General features: G+C 32.7%; 1 protein-coding gene across 3 annotated transcripts; it reads right to left on the bottom strand.

The window, feature by feature from the left end:
- Positions 1-7,407: 7,407 nt before the first annotated feature.
- Positions 7,408-9,236, bottom strand: LOC11437300 (uncharacterized). 3 transcript variants are annotated; one of them, XR_003011051.2, is made up of 4 exons: positions 9,047-9,236; positions 8,829-8,966; positions 8,165-8,349; positions 7,408-7,706 (listed from the first exon to the last, which is right to left on the bottom strand). XR_003011051.2 is itself a non-coding variant. In XM_003610298.4 (4 exons), exons 1-4 carry the CDS (start codon positions 9,131-9,133, stop codon positions 7,699-7,701), a joined length of 312 nt encoding a protein of 103 aa, XP_003610346.1. In that variant the 5' UTR covers positions 9,134-9,235; the 3' UTR covers positions 7,408-7,698. The 3 variants fall into 3 exon arrangements, 2 of the variants coding, with proteins under 2 accessions (XP_003610346.1, XP_013458597.1); XM_003610298.4 differs by having other exon boundaries at positions 8,271-8,349; positions 9,047-9,235; XM_013603143.3 differs by lacking the exon at positions 7,408-7,706 and having other exon boundaries at positions 7,949-8,349; positions 9,047-9,235.
- Between the last annotated feature and the right edge of the window lie 7,357 nt (positions 9,237-16,593).

The raw sequence follows: 16,593 nt of genomic DNA, 5'->3' as shown, positions 1-16,593 counted from the left end.
AAGTCCCTTTTCTATTTTTAGTGGAATGGCGAAGAAGAAGAAGAGGGTGTGTGAAGAAGAAGAAGTGAAACGAAGAAGAGAAGTAAAGGATTTGTGAAGAAGATAAAGTCAGGCGGTATTTGGTCTTTTCGCATTTGTCTGATGAGTCCAGGGGTATTTTTATCCATTTTCATGCCCAGATGGATGAGCTGTCAAGTGAAAACCAGTTTAACATTGCCACGTCAGTAATCATATGACATGGCAATGATTAACAGGGTCAAAGGACGAAATTTTAAATGATTAATGATTGCAAGGCTAGTTTGCAAGGATTAGCGAATACAGAGATTAATTTTTAAACGACCCCAATTGCAAGGACCTAATTGCAAGGATGAAATACATATTTAAGCCTTTTTTTATTTACACATCATTGTCTTAAAAATCAATCAATTATCAGTTTTTTTTAAACATACAAATAAACTTTCATTTTTAACAGTTGATTATTCCTTTTAGCATTAATCAAATAAAAAAAATTATTTTCGGATCTTTGTATCAAAAAAAAAAAAAAACAAATATATACATATTCCCTAAATTAACAAGCATATACGTGTGATTAGGTTATAACATTTTCATTATTCCTTCAAAAAAAACATTTTCATTATATACATACGTATGATCCGAAACATTATCAACAAGTCCAAAAATTATTGCAAAGGCCCACTACTGCATACAAAACAGAAAATGTTATTTAATTATGATGTGGGGTCACAATTTTTGTTTTATACACCCTCCGATCATTAATATAAGCAAAAAAACTACATTCTAGGTTCATTCATTTAATGATGTATGTGGTCTACAATAAAGACCATGTGCATCATTAAATGAATGAATCTAAAATGTAAATTTTTGCTTATAATAGTGACCGGAGGGTGTATAATCCAACAAAAAGTTAACAGATAATAAATCTGAACCATCCAAATTATAATGTATTAAATCTATGTCCATTGTTCATTCTTTTTCACTTAGCTATCACTTTTCAGTATTCCGTGCTTCATTTGTCTCCTTTGGTTTCATTTTGTGTGTTACACTGAGTTATTTTACGCATATTAAAAAAATATTATTTATTTTTTGAAAGAAGAAATTATTGATAACAAAAAGAGCATAACAATTTGTCTCTTTCAACAAAAAAAACAATAACAATTTGTCAAATTGAATATTGGTATAATTCTTGTGAAAAAATATATATTTTTATTCACTAGGTCATAATGCAAATTGAAAATAATGTTTCAAGAGTGATACATATGAAATTGGCCACGTTTTTCTAATATTATTAGTTATGTATTGTTTATTTTTTTTACGGAAATGTACTATGAATTATAATAATTAACGTGGTGTTGTGTATTCTTAATGAATTTTTTTTTTTTTTTTTATATTATCTTGTTAGGTAAGTTAACATATGGAATGATGTGACGATTCAAAAATAGATGATACAAATGCAATATTGATAATATATTAAGGCTATGTTTATCATTATGAAGACGAACTTTTTAGTTCTTTCGAAAGAAAAGAAAGACGAATTTTTTAGTTTAAAGCTAATAGCTTATATTTATATGATCAAAATAGATTTTGGCAACAATTTTTTCTCACAAAATTATAACTTAGCTAATGAACTTATGTTAAGAACGAATCATTAAAAATATATTTGAATTCAAATCTTCACAAGGATTTTGATTTGAATCGATTAAGAAGATTGTTCGAGCTCGAACAACATTTTGTGTATAATCGATAAGAGAGCAAATAGTGAGTGGATTTCGGTGGAATGTTTTGTGAAGGTTGGTAGCCATTGGAGACTGATATAGGGGTCATATATTGGGGACGGTCGATGCCCATCGACGTCTGGATTCAATTTTCTGTTGGAAGACGTTGTTAGCCGTTGAGGTGTTACAAGTTGGAGATGGTTGGCTTTGAGTAAGGCCTTCGTAAAACGGATCTTATATCAAGTCCATAACATACGATATTTTGTTAGACTTTATTTAACACTCGGACAAATTCATTGTCTTATTTATTCCTAGAGAAAATCATAAAGTTAAGAAAAGGGAGGAAAAAACAATAGGTAGAAGATGTAATGTAAACATGTACTGGACCGTGAGGTGATGATAGTGGGGAGCAACTAAATAATCCGGTCGTGCGGAGAAAGAGATTAAATGCCCACGTTTGATTAGCATGGCAAATCATCAGTTTTAAGAATTTGTGGATCCCACGTTAGATTAGAAGAAGTCTCTATAGCGCGTAGTTTCATCATCGTGATATCATTCATTCTTATCTCTCCCACGATCCTCATTCGAATCATGCCCAATTCCTTTTTTTTATTGTTGATACATTCCTCATATGCCCATGTCTTGGATTGGAACAGCAAGATCATGACAAAAAAATATATTTTGATTCATAGTATAATTTAATTTAATAATGTGCTTTAGAAAAAATGATTTTTAATAAAGAAGGAAATAAAAACTGAGATCCATGTAAACGTTGTTTATATAATGAAATATTACATAAATATTTGATATATTAGGGTGAAAGTTCGAATCACGGTATTATTTTTTTGCACTCAACGTAAGTTTTGCGCAAACGCACATTGAATTGAAAGGAGGGGAATCCTCTTCAAAAAAAGTTGAAAGGAGGGGAATCAAGAATAGGATATGAAAAACTTTCCGAAGGCCTTGATATCTAGCTAAGACATTAACAAAGTGTAGAGTACTTCACGACGATCGTGATTTGTATGAGCCTTCTAATTATTACCTTAAATCAAAGAGATAATTCAGGTTAAACAATAAGTGAATATGGAGTGAAGTCTTTTACCGTGATTCGTATGAACTTTCTATTTATTACCTTATATCACTGAAAACAATACATTGCCTCAAAAAAAAAAATTCATCCAAACACATTCTTAGAGATTACTCCATCCGTTTCAAAATGACTGTCGTTTTAGCAAAATGAAATTGTTTCAAAATGAATGTCATTCTCACTTTTCAACGCACTATTAATTACATTTTCCAAATACTACCCCTTAATTATTACTATGCACACTACTTCCAAAGTACCACATTTTACTTTAATTTATAATGATGGGAAATGCATCAATAGTTAACAAGGCTATTTTAGTAAAAATGTCATGTTTAGAGTGTATTTCTTAATATATGTGAAACAACCATAAACGACACTCATTTTAAAACAAATGAAATGCAATATAGCAATAAAATCCTTTGATAAAATGGTCGAATCTCTAATAAGGGCAACACAAGAAAAGAGATCTATCAAGTTATGAGTCATTCACGTTAACTTAAGAAAGGATGGTGAGGAGTTTTCCGCACTAGCTTTAGAAAAACAAACTATCTCCTTTCACATGTGGTTTCAATGTATTAAAATTGGTGATGAATATATTTTCTGTCGTAAAATATATAATATATTTATCTGTTCACTTCATAAATCATTTTCACCGTGAACTTATTTAAGGAATTTTTTTGTTTAACTAAAATGCCTTTTCGCTTTCTAAATAAGTATTTTTTAACGAAGAATATATATTACATAACAAATGTTTAATATATTTTATCCGTTTTTTTTAAGGAAATATATTTTTTCCATGAAATGTTAAATGTTAATTATTATCATTTTAATATTATCTTAAATTAATTTTGCGTGCATCACTCATCTTTTTTTAGAGGTTGTTTGCATCACTCTTACCCTACATATTGGGAGGGAGGGAGGGAGAGTTAACACTCAACATATAATCTTGATTTAGAGAAGAAAGAAAAGTAAAAGAGTAAGAACACAGAGGAGAGAAAGATAATAGAAAGTTTGTTGTTTCGTGTTATTATTGAATGTGAAAGAAAAGTAAAAGGTTTTATCTTCCTTTGGTGCAAAGACATCACACGATAGTTTTGATATCCTTAATTGATTTTTTTTCTTTCTATATTTATCTTTAAATAATGGTGGGTAATTTATCCACCAACCAATAAAAATGCACTTATGTAATTAATGTTTATTGGTTGAGTAAATTATCCACCATTCTTCATGAGTAAGGTGCCACCATCTTGATTTGGTTGACATTTCAACCCACCACATCATCTTAGTATATTAAACTTAGTATATTAAAATAAAGAGGAATATTATTATGAACACTCTCTCTAACATTAACTTTTCTATCATAAGAAACTCACGTAGGTTTCATGCTATAGAAATAGATCTCAGTTGAAATGGTGAGATTCACATGAATTTTACGAAATAAAATAGCAAATGTTAGAGAGTGTGTTCTTAACATTTCTCCATTATAAATAAGGAAATATAAGACTTGGAAGGCTAAGCCATAATCCAAGGAAACCAAAACGTGCCAATACAACTACCTTAAAAAAATCTTGTCACGAAAATCCATTGAGATAAAATCACACCGAAGGGAAGAAAAAAAAATAGTGCAACAAAACACTAATAGCCAATCAACAACATCAATAAAGAAGAAAAACCATATTAGCAAAAACCTAAAACGGGGAAGATATCGACGATTATGAAAGTAATCTTCCTTAATACAATGAGGTAGAATATCCACCATGTAAATTCATACAAAGTAAACACATAATTATCAGTTAAGTAATCAGTAAAATTGTTTACTTCTCTGAAAATGTGGCTAACTCTAAATTAGAGAAAGCTTGCATAACAAGAATAAAATTTGTTTCCAACCAAAAGGTAATTCTAATGCTTGTGACCTGCTATCTAAAATTCTAAATAGCTAAAATAGCCTCCCATTAGCTGAGAGAGAAGAATTGACACTCTAAAATAACCTTGATTGACAATTGAATATTGTTATGAGGATAAGTTTAAAATATTATTTTCCGAAAAATAGGAAGGAAAAAAAATTCAGGTAAAATAGGATATATTATTATCCCCCCTAGATACTGGAATTATTTTTAGTAAATAAATTAAAGACTCTGGAGGCAATAACTTGGACAGTTTTCGCTTGTTGCTTAGAAAATACAAACGGTTAAGAAGTTGAAAAAGAAGAGAAATGTAATTGTGGAAAAAGAAGAGTATATGTTTATGAGGAGAGGAGAGAATATATTGAGTGAGAGAAGAAATAGGAAGAAAAACGTTTACAACAGTGTCAGTGGAGGAGATGAGCTCTAAAAACGATACAAACAATAGGTGTGAATGCAAACACAAACACCAACAGAAACTTTATAGCGGAAAATGAATTAAGGCATTGTTGAACTTGAAACCGCCCAGTGCTTCATTTCCTGTCTGTTTCCCTTACTTTTCCTTTAGAATTCATTGCAACCAAACAATTTGTTGTTGGAAGCATAAGTTATCTTGTATGTTTAGAAGTTTAGAACCCTCAAAAAAGAAGGTTGTTTTGTTTACTATGTGTCATTCTTCTGTGGCTGCTGGTATATGCTATGCAGAGGTGGTTATGGGTGATTATTTGTATGCATGAATGCACACATTTTCACAACATAAAGCATGGTTTTTTCCCTCTTGAGCCGGGGAAGGGAGATCGCATCCACCACCAATTTTCATTCCCCTCCTCCATATCCTAGTTCCAGTTATATCTACCATTTTAGAACACTACTTATCATAGATCATGCATGGTCATTGAATATAAATCAGGATTCCTACAATTTTCAATTACTCATAAAACAAAGTTACTTGTTGCTACTTGTTGGAAACCAAGAAGTTAAACATAGGTAAAAAAAAAAATATAAAAAAAAAAAACCTATGATGTTTATTTTTTTTTAGCAGTAAAAAAAACTATGTTTATAAGTGAAGGAGAATTTGAGCCTACTGGTTCGAACTTTTGAACTATGAGTCTATACATTCAAGAACACAAGCTAGCTCACTATGTTCTCACACTCTAATTAGGTATGTGCGATAGTCCAACACTACTGCTAAAATTAATTTACACAATTATATGGAATATACATAAATACAAACCTTCTCTCCATCACACCACTGAAGACTTTGGACCGATGGTATATCACTATTTAGTGAAATGAAGTGGAACGACATTACATTTACGTCCATTTTTAAAATCTAACTAACCTATTCTATATTATCTCACGCCTTTTCACCGCATGCTACCACCAGCCCAGAGAAGAACGAGTTCAGGAGACAATTAATATCTCTAAGCCATGAATGCATTCCTCTCTTCTTTTTATGTCTAGTTTATCGTTACATTTATTGAGCAAAGTGGACTCGTTAAGGGAAAGCTCTCTTAACACCAACTGTGTTCATTCACGGCTTGAAACCAAACATCTCACCTCTTAGACCAAGAGATGTATGATGTATCAGTCGTTCATTTGAATTGGAATGAGTGACAGAAAACAGAGGCACCCAAATTTTTTTATTCATTGGTAGCTAGAAAGTAGAATTGATGATAGTTGCAAACTTTGCACTTCATCAATTGTGGCTACGTTTATTCAAAAAAAAAAAATCAATTGTGGCTACGTTTCTACAGAGTATCCAGCTGGTCATTGGTCCAACAGTTTGCAAGACAAAAAAACAATTCATCAGGGATATGTTATTTGTGAACTGAGGGTCTGGAATAAAGAAATAGGTATGGAAAATGCCATATTTTGAATACAACGAACTATCTCACAAGACAAGTGGTGTCATAAATCTAACAAAATCTTCATGTTTTACTATCCATGAAAGGGATGACAAATATTCAACAGAATATATATTTATCAAACTAATCATTTCTACATCTACATGCTAAACAATAATGAGTAACAAGTGAATGCACAAATTTGAACCTAAATCCAAATAATAGCACAGCTTTAAACAAAGTAAAATCAGATTTCCAGCAATAATGAAATTTCTAATTTCAACCAAGATTGGAGTTATTTTTGATTCGATGTCTCTACACTAGAGGTGAGACAAGAATCAATAATATGTCTAAGGAAGGAAGTACAAGACAATCATTGAAAGCATTGGACAAATACAAGGCTTGGCATAAAGAAGGTTCAGATTTCAGAGAGACGATGGAAGTGAAAGAAGTTGGTGAATTTTCCAAGATGTAATCTCTGTATATAATATTTTCTATAGGCAAATGCTAGTGGATAGTTTGTTAGGGGAGGGGGAGAATGTTAGTAGCTAGCAGGGGTCGAACCCTGAACATTCTACATGATACTCCTTCAGTGTCCCAACCCAAACCACTGAACTAATCCTTTAGGGGAAAAATAACAGAGTTTCTTTATGATTATCTTTCTTCCCTTCCTCAAACAATAAAGTTTAATCATTTTGTCATACATCCCTTAGTGACTCTGAGCTATTATTGCATAAAAAATTAAACCCAGTACGTGTTGTTTCCATTAATTTTTCGTGACCAATGCAGAGATACTCTAATGTTTAATAGCCTCAATACTTGAAAACAAAAGCAAGCAATTGAAGCAAAAGAAAATATAAATTATCGAAGTCAGTACATTTTGAATAGTCAAGTCTTGCGGCAATGAATACCAGTTATTATTAGGTACAAACTAATCATTGTAAAGCTAAGAACACCGAAACATTAAAGCAATATTCAAGATTCAAATACGCTGAAAGCAAAGCATGAAAGCCATTCTAAAGCTTCTATTTGCAACTGATTCAGATAAGTATTCCACTTCCAAGTTCCACCCATAAAAAGACGACGAAGTGAAGTACATCTTTGTCAGGGGCCAAGTTGATCTTTAAATTTTACACCCCTGCCAACATGAATAAACTGAACCTAATGAGGGTATTCTTTATTTGTACCGTCATAAACATTCGGCACTTCAAATCTCCTATCAATGGATATTTTCATTGCAACTAGGAAAAAACTAGTGAACCCAACATCATCAACACATTAATGACTAGTGACTAATGCTAACTAAACATATATTTGTAAGAGCAATGCCATGTAACGTGAATAAACCATCCCAAAATTTTCACGATGCTGACATGTTGCTTTAATAAAGAGAGAATACTTTTTAATTCCAGTTTGAGTGGAAAACATGTTGGTAAATGTATTTGACTTGCCAATCATAATAATTCACGAGCATTTTGTGCAGTGGTTTTTCGCTGTATATACCATTTCCTGACTTGTAATAGAAATCCTTATCAGAACATTAACATACTGAAACTAAAGAACCATGTATAAGTTAGCATTGTGAATCCAAATTACCCATTATTTACTACTACTAATACTACTGCTACTACTGCCAGAGGAGTGGTTCATGAAAATCAAGGAGTGGGTTTGAGAGTGTAAGGCTTTGGGAGTGACAACGGACCTCTCCTGCTGCCTTTATCATCCAAAAGCCTCTGCTGAGCCTTTTTGTTCTGACAATATTGTCTATCAAAATGTTTCACCTGCCACATGATAAATTAACATACCAAATTGAGAAAACATTCAGTGTAGAGAAGCCAAAATTGATTTTGTGTATGTTTGGTTCCACTTCTAGAGGGGCCAAAATTGGCTATGAAGGTATATAATTGATTCAGACATGTTTGGTTGCTCACAAGTATAATTGATTTTGCCTCAATAATTGATACTAACTTGAAGCTAGGGTTTGTAGCTTTTGATTCAAACATAACCTTCAACTCAATTTTAACCATAGCCTATGTTTGGTGGTATCACGGTGGGTATGTCAAAATCACCGTTTGTCGTCTGTTTCTGACATATCCACCCTGATACTAAAGCACCAAACATGAGCATAATGTTATACCAGACATAGGCAAATCAATTTACTCAAAATAAATTTTTCTGACTGCAGAACCAAATATATTATCAATTTTTACAATTGCAAGATGAAAACGGAGAAAGGGATATAAAGGGTTATGTTTGTTACCCAAGAAGATCGGCACTGTTTGACGAATTGATTCCTGGATTGTTGGCATTCTTTGGGGTAAAGCAAACCCACTGTTGCAATTTCTGTTGGCTTCTTGTCACATTTATTTTCGATGCATGAGTAGAAAGCATCACGAGCCTTGTTAAAAAAAAAAAAAAAAAAACATGAATATCAAATTATGTATATAACAGGACAAAGAAGAAGAGAATGGGAGCAACCTTGTAGCAAGATTCTCTGGCTTTGATGAGGACATCAGACTGGATTTTGTCACCGTTTCCTTCAGCTGCATAAGCTTCCGTCGCCATTCCTAATTCACAAATTCAAAACTTTCCTGTTGCAAAATGCAATGCGCACTCAGAATATGGGATCAATTTTGTTGTTGGAATTTACTCTTCACCCAACACATTTCGCTCGCACCCTGCACCTATACCTAAAATGCCCATGCGCTAGTTAATTAGTGCAAGTGTAAACTTGTGCGCAAATTAAGTAGCGTTGCGCATGTTAAGTGGCACAAATGTAAACTAGTACGATCGTTAAGTGGCGCAAAGTGCCTACTTTTTTTTTATTCATTCAATATAATTCAATAAATTATTTTATTTACTTTATTCAATATGGCGCAAAGTCTAAAATATTTTATTTATTCAATATAATTCAATAAATTATTTTATTTAGTCAATATGGCGCAGAGTCTAAACATAAATTCTATTTTATTTTATTTTATTTTAAATTATTTGGTCACTTTATTCTAATTTATTTATGCACTTAAAATAAATTCGATTTTATACTAATTCAATTTTCATTCTAATTTATTTATTCATTAAATACAAAATTAGAAAATAAAATCGATTTTATTTATTCAATACATAAGCATAAACATAAAATAAATGCGAAAATAAATACAAATAAAAAACAAAATTAATAAAGATAACTCTCATTTTATTAATATGATTCAAACATTACATTATATAATACATATATTTTACCCTCTTCCGTATATGTCAATAGCTCTTGGGAAAAATAGTGATCCGTCCTGTTGGGAAAACAACATCAAGACCCATTGAGTTAAATTTAAATTTAGTTCCTTTTATGCCCCCATATTGATTCTTTTACCCACGGTAAAAAGATTTTGGGAGTAAAAGGAAACAAACCTAATTTTATCTCAAGGGATGATGTCTTTTTCCCCAACTTAATGGACCACTATTTTCCCCCAAAAGCAACCGGTATTTACCTAAAGGGGTATAAAGACCCTAGAGACTATATAAACAAAGAAGAAGAGGAAGAAGAGAAAGAGGGGGAGAGAGTGGGAGGAGAGAATGTGAGGAAAAGAGGAAATATGTGAGGGTTTTTATAGGTGGTATAAGGTATATGACACTTAATGAGGTCCAAAAACGTGTGAAAATTTAAGAAAAATGTGTAAAATCCAATCAAAACCATTAACTACCGTCCAAGAAACGTTTGTTCTTCAGTTTTTACCACCGACCAACTTGCGCAAGTTAACTCGCACATAGGCCCAGTGGTGCGCGACTTAAGTCACGCAGAGCTTGTGAGGTGCGTATGTTAAGTCTCGCTGCGTTACTTAACTCACGCAGGGTTATATTTGAAAAAAGTGCAGGGCGCGAGCAAAATGTGCAGGGTGAAGAGCAGAATTCTTATTGTAGTTGATGATAATGGCTATATGGGCTGAACTTTTTGAACACGTTATATATTAAGCCCATATAATAAACCCCTCACCTAGTCCATATACCCCACTTTTTTCATAAATCTCAATTTTGTGTTCACACTTTTAACAAAAGATTTCTAAGAAAAAAATATGGCAATTTTAAAAACTGAATAATCTGAATTATAAAATATTTTTAAAAAATTAGGTTATTTTAGGCATAAAAAAAACAGAAATGATAAACAAACACACAATAACTAACACAAATACGACACCACTGTATCAATATACGGTATTTTTTTATTTTTTATTTTATTTTATTTTCATCTTCTTCTTACTCTCTCTTCTCTCTCTCCCTCCATTTTTGTTTCTCTCTCACACCACCGCCGTATTACTTTCCGGCAACGGCAATCACCATCGTTTTCCTCTCCGGTCATTATTCTCTCAAAAAAGACAACGGCCAAAGAAAGAAGCACGGATCTTGAACCCAAAAAAATGCAGCGGTCGGCGACAGAGAGATGACAGTAGGTGAGAAAGGGATAATAACGGAGGATCTGTTTGTTAGTTCCGTAGGCGTTGGTAGTCGTAGAAGACAGTAGGCGGCAGAAAAGACGGATCTAAACTGTTTGTAGATCTGTGGATGGTGGCGAGGACGAAGATGATGATGGAGATGACGAACACGGTGAGCGACGAGGAAAAGGACCACGGCGCCGAGGATGAAGAAGTACGAAGGTTGTTATTTAGTGATGGTAGGGGACGGTGGGAACCTGGGTGGCAGGAGGATGGAGAATGGCGGTGGATGGGGATGTTCCAGATAGAGAGAAAGAAGATAGGATTTTTTTTAACAAACTCCCCTCATTTTTCATTGAAATATCAATTGTGCCATTGGACTTTAATGGAAATTACACAATTGTCCCTAGTGTCATATTTGTGTATGTATTTTTGTGTCCATTTATCATTGCTGTAAAAAAAAAATAGGTAGTGTTAGCTTAGCTGACATTAATGAAGAACAAGTCATATTCATGTACTACGAGCTTCCATTGAGAAACAAGCCATGACATGATGATGGAGTATTCGTTTAGAAGAAAAATATAATTTGTTCTAGATTTTTTGCTTAATTGTAATTTTGGTTCCTTATGATTATTTTAGGTTTTAAGTTGGTTCCCTTCTGTTTTAAAAGTTTTAAGTTGGTCCCTTATGTTTTAACAGTTTTAAGTTGATTCAAAATGTTACTCACATTAGAATAAGTCAGTCTCTTCCGTCACTTAACCGTTTAGAGATTCGGGTTGACAATATGGATGATGAAATTCAACTTATTTAAATTTTTTATTTTATTATACTTAATATCATGTCGCATAAGGGATTAACTTATTTCAATGTGGGTAATATTTTGGACCAACTTGAAACCTTTAAAGTCTTTATGGCAGCTATCTTGCTAAACCTAAATTCTTGTAGTTCCTTTTTATTCTCTCTTTATGCTCGGAATCATACTTATTCGACATCTAATTTCACGGGTTGGACATACCTTCTTTAGCTCATTTTTATCTTTATTTGTCTTTGAGGAAAATCCCACGAATCGTCTTTTATCGACATTGTATGGATGGCAGGCAAATTCTAGCAAGGGCAAACCTAAACCTCTACTTCTACCACAGCAGCCTATAACTTGTTAGGGACCAAGTTAAAACTTTTAAAACCTAAAATAAATACAAAGGATCAAACATGTAATTAAGTATAGATTTTATTTTCTCTCATAAGTTATGTTCAAGCAGACTTGAAAATATAATCAATATAATTGCAACTTAAGTTGAAGTATGATTGGTACAATATGATCTAGCGACTCTGCTAGGGTTTAGTATTTTTTTTATGGATTTTCCATTTACGTTAATAGAGCAGTTGCTGACTGTTGTCATCGCCGTCGCAAATCTTATGAATCAACCAACAAAATCAGTGGACCTGTTAAATCTTTTAATGGCTTATTAACATATTTGAACAATATTAATTATATATTTTTTTAAACATACTCCATTAATTGTAATTAATAAATGTATTTTAGTAAATGAAACACACTTTATCATTAAAATCAATACTCCCTCCGTTCCTGTATGTAAGTCTCCTTTACATTTTTCACATTTTTTAAGAAAAGTTGTCAGTGTAATTAATATGTTTGTTTAGTGTGTTATTATCAAATTGTCATTTATTTGTATGTGTATTAAATTTAACTTTTCATATTTCAAGATAAGTTAGTAATTAAGGGTATGTTTAGGAAAAAATAATAATAAATGTATCTAGTAATTTGAAAAGAGGTTTACATTTATGGACAAAAATAAAGTCAAATGAGTGCTTAGATATAAGGACGGAAAGAATATTACTAATCATTTCCTTAATAAACGTGTAAAATTCAAAATAGACACTTAGTTTGAAATGGAGGAAACATTGATGAAGATTTAATGTTTTTTATGAAGAGTAATAACATTTCTATTTCTTTATGATGTTGGAGAGTTTTCATAGTATTTTTATTTTAGCCCAATTTTAATAAGTGTCTTGTTAACGAGTGTCATCGGGACACTCTTTAAGCATTTTAAAATAAGTAATTATTCTTAAAAAGTCAAATATTTTGATTTCCAAGGCAATGATTACATGCATTTTTAAAAATACTTACTACTTATGGGTCTTAAAGAGTGCCCCGGGGGCACTAGTTAACATTTTCATTTTAATAATTTTTGTTTTATTTTTATTTTGGATTTTCGACCCATTAGAGTTTTGTTATTTTCCTAGGATTTAAGCTTAGCAGTTGTAGCATGTGAGACATTTTTTATTCGGTGGTTTTCAGAACCCTATTCTCACAAGTTTGTCACTTGCAAACTTGTTTCTTTTCAATATAGGTTTAGCGTTTGCTAGCCTACACTCTCGACTGCGTCAGTTGGTATCAGAGCAGGTTTCTCCTGATTTTTTCCCAACGTGATCAGTCATTAGAGATCAACCGGTGACGAAAGTAGAGCTTAAGGGTACATTTGTGGCTTTTACCACGACCATCAATGCTTTGACTGCACAAGTGGCTTGTTGACAACTTAGGTCACTAACAACGCCAATAACAACAACAGCAGCAGCAGAAACAATCAGAGTGAAGAACTGATTAGGGTTCCATGTGGTGGATGTTGAGACAAAATCCTTATTTGATGTTTTAAAGATTACAAACATATTATATTTATTTAATCTTGTTATCTACTAATTCGTTTTTGTGAGAATTTGTTTCATGAGAATGAAATGAGAACGTTCTGGCGAAAACGATGAAATTGGAACAGTACATTAAAAGCGAACAAGTCTGCTCAGCAAGAAAGCTTGGCTGATTATGTTTACTTGGGCCATAAGAAAAGCTTTAAGCCCATTTGGAAAAGTAAAGCCCATTAAAAGGTTAAGATCACATGGCTTACTTAAGCATGACATCACTAGAGCAAAAGGACATGACATCATCAGAAGTGGGCTGCAAGTTATACAGCTCATCACAGCTGGTTATCTCATGCGCAAGCAAAGCAACAGTGCTTTCTAAGTCAGGCAAATCAGAAAGAACATTCTGAGAACGTTCTGGCTATTTTAAAGAAGAAAAGAGAAATCAATTGAGACTTTGGACAGCTATCAAAAACGTGTCCAACAGCTCTATTTTCTCCCTTGGTCACCAAGACACTCCTCACCTATAAATACAAGGGCCTTTGAAGGTCATAAGCAAGAGTTTTGAAAGCTAATATCTCTCAAAGTGAAAATCATCACTACAAACAAAGCTCTTCGCATACAAAGCAAATTCCAAGCTCTCTCACTATATCTCTTGGATCATCTCTCTTGAATTTGCCTCTTGTAAAACTCAAACAAAGATTTGAGTATTTATTCGATCCAAACAAATCTCTTCATACAAAGAGTGTTGTATTTCTCAAAGTCTATTGGGCTTAATAGTTTTGAGATAGAAAATTCCAACCTTTCTTTTGCTAGTGTGCAAAGAATTGTATAAGCCTGCTGAGGTTGATAATACAGAGGTTACGGACTGATCTGGTGTGATCAAGAAATTGTAGTGCTAGTCAGAAGTTTCTGTTAGCAAGAAAACTATAGTGGATAATCTCACACGAGGTGTGGGGACTGGAAGTAGCCGGGTTTGGTGAACCAGGATAACTCTCCTGTGTTATTCTCTCTCTCTCTCTCTCTCTCTCTCTCTCTCTTTATTTAAAGTTACACAACACACACACATTATTTTATTAATCTCCAGAACATTCTGGTCCTTGCTAAAATAATCTTTTAACTTAACTTCATTTTTCTCATTCTGTTTATAATCATTCTTAAGAACGTTCTGTTCTAATTCAATTAATTGTTATATACTCTAATCTTGATAAACTAACATTCACCAAGATTATTCTTGAGTATATAAATCTAAAATTAAGTTTCAGGAATAATTTTTAAAAGGGTCACAATTCAAACCCCCCTTTCTTGTGACGTTTATTGCTACTTCAATTGGTATCAGAGCCCGGGCTCTACAAAAACACCTAACAAGTGTTGGAGAAAAAAATTCAGGAAGAAGGCAATGTCAAAAGAAAAGTATATACCAGAAGGTCTATCATGCACAAGACCACCATTCTTCAATGGAAAGAACTATTATTTCTGGAAAGGAAAAATGGAACTATTCCTCAGATCCCAAGACGTGGATATGTGGAAAATAATCACAAATGGAGAACACATACCTATGACAACCGATGCAACAACAAAGGTGGAGACACTCACACCAGAAGCATCATGGTCAAAAGAAGATAAAGAGAAAGTACTTCTAAACTCTAAAGCTCGACTCTTTCTATCATGCGCACTAAGCATGGAAGAAAGTGAAAGAGTTGATGAATGTGTGACTGCAAAAGAAGTGTGGGACACTCTAAAAATTCATCATGAAGGAACTAGCCATGTAAAAGAAACAAGAATAGACATTGGCGTAAGAAAATTTGAAATCTTTGAAATGAACGAAGATGAGAACATTGATGAAATGTACTCCAGATTCACATCTATTGTGAATGAATTAAGATCACTTGGAAAAACTTATACCACTCATGATCGGATAAGAAAAATCTTAAGATGTCTTCCAAGCACATGGAGACCCATGGTAACTGCAATCACACAAGCTAAAGACTTAAACTCTTTAGCTCTTGAAGATCTCATTGGGTCATTAAAAGCTCATGAGACGCTGCTGCAAAATGATAAACCATCAAGGAAAGGAAAGATGGTTGCTCTCAAAGCATCTCAAAGTGTACAAGAAGATGTCTTTTCACAAAGCGAAGAAATTAAAGAAACCAATGAAGAAGAAAACATCCAAGGTGAAGCAGAAGACGAACTAGCTCTCATCACAAAGAAGATTCAAAGAATGATGAGGAGAAGAGATCAAATAAAGAAATACTTTCCTAACAAGAAAGATAACTCAAAAGGAGAAGTTGACAAAAGTCAAGTAACATGCTTTGGATGCAACAAATTAGGACATTACAAAAACGAATGTCCATTAAACAAAAAGAGTCAGAAGAAATCTCCTTACTCAAAATCAATGTTTACATGGGATGATCTTGAAGAATCAAAAGATGAAGACACTGAAGCCAACATGGTTCTAATGGCAGATTCAGAAAACGAAGAGGTAATTCTTATCAACCAACCTCTAGTATATAAAGAGTTAGAAAATAAATTTGATAGTCTTTTATTTGACTCAAATTTCTTAACAAACAAATGTCACTCTTTACAAAAAGAAATTTCTGAGTTAAAAGAAGAAAAAGAGAAACTTCAAACTTTGAATAATGATCAAAAGAAAATCATTCAAAGTCTACAAGATTCTTATTTTCAAGCAGCTGAAAAATTAAAAACTTTTGGAAAAACAAAACTTCCTGAAAATTCTAAAAATGAAAATGTTATTCTTAAAAAGGAAGTCAAAGAACTTAGAAATGATCTTTCACAGTTTATAAAATCAACAGAAACATTTCAAAAAATTGTAGGTTCACAAATGGCAGAATTTGACAAAACTGGTTTAGGCTTTAATCAAATATATGAAAAGGTTCTTATACCACAAAAACTAAAATGTTCTTTCTGTAATAAAAGAGGACA

This window comes from Medicago truncatula, chromosome 4, assembly GCF_003473485.1.
Source record: "Medicago truncatula cultivar Jemalong A17 chromosome 4, MtrunA17r5.0-ANR, whole genome shotgun sequence".
Lineage (NCBI taxonomy): Eukaryota > Viridiplantae > Streptophyta > Magnoliopsida > Fabales > Fabaceae > Medicago > Medicago truncatula.
Note: the sequence above shows the minus strand (reverse complement) of the source record. Positions and strands in the feature narration are given on the sequence as shown.

Excerpts from the sequence above, each read along its gene's own strand:
- LOC11437300 (XM_013603143.3), bottom strand. The coding sequence starts at position 9,133 with ATGGCGACGGAAGCTTATGCAGCTGAAGGAAACGGTGACAAAATCCAG. Across the intron at positions 8,967-9,046 it reads CCAGAGAATCTTGCTACAAG|GCTCGTGATGCTTTCTACTC; the intron begins GTTGCTCCCATT and ends TTTTTTAACAAG. Across the intron at positions 8,350-8,828 it reads AACAGTGCCGATCTTCTTGG|GTGAAACATTTTGATAGACA; the intron begins GTAACAAACATA and ends ATCATGTGGCAG.